Source organism: Astatotilapia calliptera, chromosome 7 (genome assembly GCF_964374335.1).
Source record: "Astatotilapia calliptera chromosome 7, fAstCal68.1, whole genome shotgun sequence".
NCBI lineage: Eukaryota > Metazoa > Chordata > Actinopteri > Cichliformes > Cichlidae > Astatotilapia > Astatotilapia calliptera.
The window spans coordinates 28,585,873-28,594,327 of record NC_137428.1 but is presented as its reverse complement, the minus strand read 5'-3'; the positions used below and the strand labels follow the sequence as shown (position 1 = coordinate 28,594,327).

Below are 8,455 nucleotides of genomic sequence, written 5' to 3'. Positions count from 1 at the left end.
TCCTGAAGTCTCTTTAAAGAAATTATAAGAACATTTCCCTAAAAGAGTTCAGGCTGTGTTGAACAATGAAGGTGTTCATACCAAATGTGTGTCCGAGGTGGTAATCTGCAGCACGGGGGCACCACAGGGCACGGTTCTCCCACCTTTCCTGTTCAGCCTTTACACTTCAGACTTCTGTTATAATTCGGACGACTGCCATCTAAAGAAGTTCTCAGATGATACAGCCATCATTGGATGCATATCAGACGGGAATGATCAGGAATACAGGGGGGTCATCAGTGACTTTGTTGGCTGGTGTGAGACCAACGTACTCCTATTCAACGCCGGCAAGACAAAGGAGATGATCATAGACTTCAGGTACTTCTGTATAAGAAGGGCCAGAGTCGACTCCACCTGCTGAGGAGACTGAGGTCCTTCGGAGTCTGCAGGACTCTGTTAAGGACATTCTATGACACTGGGGTAGCATCTGCCCTTTTCTATGCAGTGGCCTGCTGGGGGAGTGGATGCACAGACAGGGACAAGAGCAGGATTGACAAACTGGTGCGGAGGTCTAGCTCCGTGCTGGGATGTCCCCTGGAGTCTGTGGAGGTGGTTGGCGAGAGGAGGATGTTAGTAAAGCTGACATCCATCATGAACAACCCACATCACCCACTGCATGAGTATGTGAGTGGGCTGAGAAGTTCCTTTAGTCAGAGACTGAAACACCCTCACTGCAGGAAGGAGCGCTTTCGCAGATCATTCATCCCAACAGCAGTTAGACTCTAACTCCTCAATCACGATGTCATAAGTCACTGGACACTGTGAACATCCATGGTCACCACTTCATGCATAATGGACCTTCCATGTGTATGGACATGTGCAGGTATATATGTATGTATATGTATACATATGTATATTTAGTGTGTACATGTGTGTGTGTACATGTCTATACATAGGAATAGTAGTGGTACAATAGTTATGTCAAGCTGTATAGTTTATGTCTTCCATATTTCCAACCATATCCATAATCACATACTGTGTATGCTACCATTGTATATAGTGTATTATCTTACTTTTTTCACTGATTGTACTTATTTGTATTTTTGTATTTCCTTCTGATATCTGTACCTGAGCTGAGGTGATGCAAAAATTTCTCCGTTGTGGGATCAATAAAGTCTTATCTTATCTTAAATATTACCTTTCAAACTTGTTCAACTAGAACACAGGGATAGCTCAGTAGGTAGAGTGGTGGCCCCACGATCGGAAGGTCGGGGGTTCGATTCCCCTGAACAGCTACCCTGAGGTACCCCTCAGCAAGGTACCCTCCCCACACACTGCTCCCCGGGCGCCCAATGGCTGCCCACTGCTTCACTGAGTGAATGGGTTAAATGCAGAGAGGAATTTCCCAACGGGGATCAATAAAGTACACTTTCTTATTTTCCCGATTATCCTTGCAAGTTTCAATTAATCAATCGACAGATTTCTAATTTTCAAGCAAAATAAATGAGGTGTGGCTCAAGACTTTTCTACAGTATTATGTATTTTCACAGATAAAGCTTCTTTTGGGTGTTTTTAGTAAAGAAATTACAGGAAATTTAGGACAAAGATGCAACAGTGGCCCCTTGTCAGAATCATAGTAGGCGTACTAAGTTAAAGCTTCATAGTTATATGTTCTACCAAAGCCAGTGCATTATTTTGCAGTTTTAAAGAAAGTTATCCAGATGTTGATCAAATATGGGTCTTCTTCTTTTGTCCATTTCTTAAGACTAAGGATTTGTTTTTGAGTTTGACTGGAGCAAGTCAACAAAACATCAAATCATAGAAAATACAACAACACATTTTTTCTTCTGTGATGACTTAGTATAACAGAAATTGGCATTTTGACTGCGCTCTTAGATAAAATGTATATAAAAATGGACGTTGATCTATGTTACAACCTTCTGGGACACTCAAAGATTTTAAAAATGAAAATCTGTGCAATCAAACAATACTGAAAGCCAACTTTATTTTTCATCCTAAATATTCATGAAATGCCACAAGACATCTAAATATTCCCTGCTAATACAACAACTAACCCATAGTCGACATAAATATGGAGAAATAACAATAAAATAACAGACTGAATAGAGAAGGACTCAGTTTAAACAATCACAGATACATTCTCCTTTAACCTGGCAGTATGACGCATGTAGTGCTGCCACTCTGCCTCAGTCCTGAGTGATCCTGTCTGACCTTGTTTTACCTTGACTACGCCCATAAAGTGTGTATGTGTGTGAGTGAGTGAGTGTGTGGTAGGAGAGAAAGGTTTGTGGGTTTTGTGTATGTGGTTGAATTTCCGTGTGTGCTCGGGAGGGGATGTGTCAAGTCTTCTGCCTCCATTGAGATGTATGCAAATGCCAGTAAACCTCTTTGTGCTCGCTGGTGGACAGCGAGAAGAAGGCTGCCATCAGCCCTCGGATGAAACCTTGAGTGGGTGGAGGTGTGTGAACATGGGTGTTAACGGCAGGGCTGTTAGGGGGGAAATCAAAATGCCATCAAACTTGTTTGTGAGATGATAGTGATAGTGCTGCTCAACAGGAAGGGTGGATTTTAGGAATCCTACCAATTAAATCAGCAACAATCTGAAAGCAGTCCCTCAGATTGAATATAAGATTGTAGGTACACTCATTACATTTTTTAAGTTCTTTCTTACTTGCAGGAATTACACAAAGATCTTCCCAGAAGTGCATGTTTACTGTTAAGTGAGTCATTTTACACATCATGCATCTGCAAATAGAAAAGGAAGACATGACCAGAAAAAAAGCAAGTACATTTACTTTCACAAGTAAGGGTCATGAAACTCAAGTTGGAGGTGTTTCTTTCACAGATCTGATCAGTTGAGATGTGCAACACATTCACGTTGCCACCCTATCAGCAGGCTTTCTTTTATCTCTTACTTTCTCCCCTCCTCTGATTGTGCTGAAGGGCTCTGATGAGTCTTGAAGAGAACTAAAGGCAAGATCTGAGACATTTGGGAGGTGGGGGTGGGTGGGGTTCAGCTAAATCCTTGGATACTCTTCTCACACATCTCCTCCTCACTGTACTGAGCCATTCAACACTAAACCCTCCACCCCCTCTTGCCCCCAACACCACCAACACTCCTTTTCTTTGGGCACCCTGAGAGCTCTGCGCTCTCTTGTGCCTTTCTCTCTCTTTCTAGCCCAGCCTATCTCTCTTGCTGTGTTTGTCTTTTGCATAACAATTATTCCCCCAAGTCCATGTACCCAGAACAATGCTTGTATAGCTGGTATTTGATGTCCTTTACTCCACTGACTTCTCTCCGAAAGTGTGTTAAGTGCTCATCTGCTGGTTATAATGTAGTGTGATGAGCTAATTTCAGAAGTTCCAAAAGAAGAAATTCTGTTTGTTTGCAAGAACGTCTTAAACTAGAGCACATGAACCACCAAGAATATAATGACATGAGTTTGAGGTGTTTTACTGTTTTTTCTTTTTTCTTTTTTTTTTTTTTGGGGGGGGGGGGGGGGGGGGTAAGGCCTCAAGCCACAAGGAGAAAAAATGTTACACATGGCGCTACACATGCAACCTATATTCCAGCAGAACTTGATTATACAGCCTGCAGACAGCTTGACCAGTTTTACACCTTTTGGTCATATTGCAGTTAATCCCTGCAGTGGGACATGCAGACTAGGGGGAAACTTCCATCGAAACTTCAGGATAGTGTCTCAGATGATGGGGGTGTTGGGGAGGGGGTTGATGGGTGTGGGGATTGGAATCAAAGGGTTGAGGACTTTTTGTTTCAACGTGAAAAGGAGCTAATGGCCGACCATCGCATCTCGGGATCTGAAATCCCCGGGGTGCCCCCGGGGCCTCGTCGTACAATTGCACCCCCCACTCCCTTCCCGCAGTGCGTCTTCCTGCCGCAATCTGCGGCCAACTATTCGCGCTGGGGGATCGCATCTGTACTGGGCTTTTGAATAGCCATTGATAGGGGGTGAATGGGAGAAGTTCAATCGAGTGCTGTGGATTGTTTTATGGTTAAGCTTGTTTTTTTCCATTCCGAATGTTTTAATAAGCTTAATATAAAAAAGTAGCCATAACCTTGGCAACTGTAGCCTTTTCCTTTATCCTTTTATCCCAGTATGTAAACTCTTATGGATAATCGCATTTTTATCTGGGTTTTTTTAAACAATCATAAAAATTGTAGACTGTCTTTTATTTCGGTAACACAATCCTCTAATTCAAATACAGATTTTTAACTGATAGTTCTGAATAAAGTTATATTCAGTTGTTTTAAGAAGAAGAAGACAAAAAACAAACAAACAAACAAACAAACAAAAAATCCACAATTGAAAACATACACTTTGTAAAAAAAGGTGCCACGGACATGAATAATTTCTCACTACAACAAGATAGAACATGTCTTTATCTGCAATGGGTGGGAAAATTTTTATTTCGAGTAGCCATAAACCATTTTTCATTCCATTATGCAAGTGTTGCCTAATTTATGAGCAATTTATGTTTGTTAGAGTTAAAAAGTACCCGACCCCAATGTGTTTACGATTACATTCGGCCTGGTTCATTAGGTTAATTTGTTTCATCAGCTACTCGGGATGACATTGGTATTTGTTTAAATACATTGATTCAGGCCACACTGAAGCTTGTGTGTGAGAAATTTTAATGTCAAAGCCATGCCATTAACGAGGAATAATGTAAAGAAACGCTGCATTATAATTTATGTATGAAATGAGCGAGTTAGGATGTTAAATTGTTTTTTTCACAGGAGCAGTGACCTGTGGTTTTTGAGCAGTGTTTTTATGGTCTTCCAAGTAGATCAGTTTATTCTAAGCATTAGCTTAACTTTAAAATATATGTACTTCACATACATAAAGTATCAATACCGTGCTAAAAATAACTTTTTTAAGTTCAGGTGAAAAAAACACGCCCACCTCTTTGGGAGGAGTCAAGGTCATTTACAAATGCACCTTCAGCTGTGCCCAATCAACTAGCCGACCAATGGGCGATGATTGGCTGTAAAACGATACTAACACTTGTGGCGCTGATAAGAAAAATCTGTGGAGCAGACACGCATTTGAGCCTGATGGTAGATAAGCGTTTGGGAGGACAAAGCTTTATGGACTAGGCCGTTGGGATATTGGTAGTTATGCTGCATTCAGACGTAGGCCTTCACGTTTGAACTGGTTTATTTATTTTTTTCTCCTTTGGATCCCGAAACGGATAAGACATTTTAAAATCAGTCACCTCTAGATCAACTTTTTCCCCACTTTCTGGAAGCGCGTTTGTTGCTCGGCCAGGTTTTCTCATCTTTTGGAAGATGTCTGAAAGTCCCGAGGGCCACAGCCGGCCTTATGACTTCAGCCGCGCCAGCGCTTGCGCGCAGCTTTTGGGTCAGGAGGGTTTTGGTAGTAGTGCCTCCTTCCAGGTACCCCATGGTGTCTTGCCAGACCCGAGCCGCATTTACAACAAAAGCTGTTACAGTGGTATCGCATCGACATCCGCTCAAGCCTTTTTCCCCTTCCCATCCGTCTCCACCGACTACAGGCCCTCTGAGCTACAGGCTGGAGACTTTGGGCAACCCAAGCATTGGTATCCCTTTGCAGACTACACAGGCCAATTACCTGGCGTATCTGCAGCAATCCAGCCTATAAACCTTACCACCCCTGAAGCCGAGACGGCGGAGCAAATCAAACTACCTGAAATAAAGATGGAGAAGGTCGCCCGCGAGGACTACTCATCCGAGATGAAAATTCAGCAGTACCTGACTCCACAAGCCTCCAACGATATGGCCCACGGATTATTCTACGCTAGGACTGGGACCTGGAACCCGTCCTTTTGGTCCTTCTCGTCACCTGGCAGCGGTAGTCAAACTCCCTCCACGTCTTCGACATCTTCCCCATCGCTGTCCCCCTCACCCCCGAGCAACGGACTTCCGGGGAACGGGTATTTCAGCGTGAACACACCTCAGGTTGTCCCTGAGGCCCAGCAGCAGAGGCCGGCCACCTCCCGACGAAATGCCGCGTCCTCCAATCAAGGATGCAAGGAAGAGGTGAGTCCTCATCTCGTAGACCTTTTGCAAGAGCACTGCAAATGTGCGCTGCCTATCAGCCAAAGATTTTTCGCTTGAATTTTGGATTTTTTTTTTATTTTTTTAATTTTCTCCTTTTAGCAGGAAACTGTTTCCACTGAAGAGCTGGAGCAGTTTGCCAGGGAGCTCAAACACAAGCGCATTACTCTGGGTTTTACCCAGTCAGATGTTGGCCTTTCACTGGGAAGCCTTTATGGTAAATTTATTCTTATCTTATGTTGCATCTGACTTTAGTAGATTGGATTGGCAGATTTGGTAAATGTTGGCAATTAAAAATGGTTATGAATATTATATGCTCATGAAGTGTCTTCTGCAGTTTGGGGAGCTGGCTGTGTGTCCGTCAAGTCTTATGTCTTTTATTTTCTGGAGCAGGAAAAATGTTCAGCCAAACTACCATTTGTCGTTTTGAGGCTCTGCAACTGAGCTTTAAGAACATGTGCAAGCTGAAGCCCCTTCTGCAGAAATGGCTGGATGAGGCGGAGAACTCTGAAAATCCTCAGGATGTAAGTTTCAAACAACCAGTTTAAGACCAGGTGATTGCCAAACTGGGGCTCCTTTTAATTTTAGACTAAGCCCAAACTGAAGCAGATATGTCAAATCCTCTAGTGATACAAATTTAGGTGCTTGAAGAGCACAATCAGTAACTCTCCATCCCTCTTACACGTTTCTGCTTCCACAGATGTACAAGATTGAGCGAGTTTTTGTTGACACCAGAAAAAGAAAGCGGAGGACCAGTCTGGAGGGGGCAGTGCGTGCTGCTCTAGAGTCCTACTTCATCAAGTGTCCCAAACCGAACACTCAAGCAATCAAGCACATTTCGGATGATCTGGGCCTGGAGAGAGATGTAAGCATATCTTATTTCTCTCACCACAAGTCTCTTGTGGTTCACATTTTGTTGACTAACACTTTATTTTGCTCTTGGCAGGTGGTACGTGTTTGGTTTTGCAACCGGAGACAGAAGGGGAAGCGCTTGGCTCTGCCGCTGGATGAGGAATTGGAAGGCCAGCTGTATGAGCAGAGTCCTTCCCCCATTCCCAGTCAGGCCTACCCAGGGCCCAGTTTCACTGGAGGCCCTCCTCCCACGCTCTACATGCCTCAACTTCCCAGGCCTGATGTCATGAAACAAGCCCTGAATCCTGGAGTGGTTGGGCACCCAACTAGATAAAGCCATAGTCCAACCAGAACCACAGATTGCCTTTCAAAAATGTGCCCAACTTGCCTCGTAAGCTCTACAAATGCAGCAATCAAACCATCTGATCGTATCTGAGTTGTGTGAGGGTGAAATCAAAGTGGTTTCCGGTTTCAGCTATGGTGATTGTGAAATGTCTTATGTCACTGTTCTGTGACCATGAACTACTTTGACTTCATATAGCAAAAGGGGATGTGGAGTTGCGCATTTATTGCATGACTATGTATTGGCCAATGAGTCCAGTTTTTGAGTTTGTGCTGTGACTTTATGGACCAGATGTGGAATGAGGCTTGGTCTGTAAATGCTCAAGAGCTGGGGTGTATTAGTTGTGCATAATTCTGGGTAGGCTTTCTGTGGTGCCAACAAGGGAAAAGCAAGGGAGGGACACCTCCTTAAACAGTATTCATTTTTGACAGTTTGGCCAATACTTGTGCAATACTTCTTGTGTCATGTCTGTAGAGAGCATCTGTAGTATTTGTCTAAACTAGCACTGCAACAGAGAGCGCTCTTATAAGATTGATTTGTCCAAATTTTTTTACAAGGCTTTTATTCCATTTTTATTTGTATACCAAACTTGCTTTTTTCCCCTCCCTTGTGGTTATTAGTATTAAGCAAAAGGGGGAAAAAAAGCGCTTCAGTAGGTGTTAGTGTAATCCCTTTGACGTAATCTGGCAAATACTACAACCCTTTACTTGTTCTATTTGTACACGCTTTCTTTCTCAGATGAGCGACAGTAAATGTGACTTGTTGCCATCTGCTTTTAGAAACTCTTGTAGGATTCTTTTTCTCTTTATTTAGATTTTAATGTTGACTGACTACCCTGTCAACTTTCTCTTTTTTATTTCCTATGTTACTATTTACTCAGTGTTTTTAAAACTTTGAAAACAATGTTAAATGTCATTCCAACTTCAAAATACATCAAGAAGTCCCTAGGTGACAATAAAATTATTAGCAGGATCAGCTTAAAGTTGTCAAACAATATGTACTGCTGTAATTTATTTCTGGCCCAGGATACCTCAGTGTTGATTACAAGCTGAAATTATCAACTTGAAGTTATTTACTGAGAGTGCAATCACAACTGTTAGGCATTAGCTGTTAGTTTTTAGCAAAACTAAATTGATTAATATATTGAAAATCTGGGATAGTGACATTTTTCACTTAAAAAAAAAAAAAAAAAAAAAAGT

General features: G+C 42.5%; 1 protein-coding gene across 4 annotated transcripts; it reads left to right on the top strand.

The window, feature by feature from the left end:
- The first annotated feature begins 4,994 nt into the window (after positions 1-4,994).
- Positions 4,995-8,406, top strand: pou5f3 (POU domain, class 5, transcription factor 3). 4 transcript variants are annotated; one of them, XM_026174095.2, is made up of 5 exons: positions 4,995-6,043; positions 6,167-6,278; positions 6,452-6,585; positions 6,762-6,926; positions 7,008-8,406. In XM_026174095.2, exons 1-5 carry the CDS (start codon positions 5,312-5,314, stop codon positions 7,245-7,247), a joined length of 1,383 nt encoding a protein of 460 aa, XP_026029880.1. In that variant the 5' UTR covers positions 4,995-5,311; the 3' UTR covers positions 7,248-8,406. The 4 variants fall into 4 exon arrangements, with proteins under 4 accessions (XP_026029880.1, XP_080160499.1, XP_026029878.1 ...); XM_080304373.1 differs by having other exon boundaries at positions 4,996-6,043; positions 6,455-6,585; XM_026174093.2 differs by having other exon boundaries at positions 4,996-6,043; positions 6,164-6,278.
- The last annotated feature ends 49 nt before the right edge of the window (positions 8,407-8,455 follow it).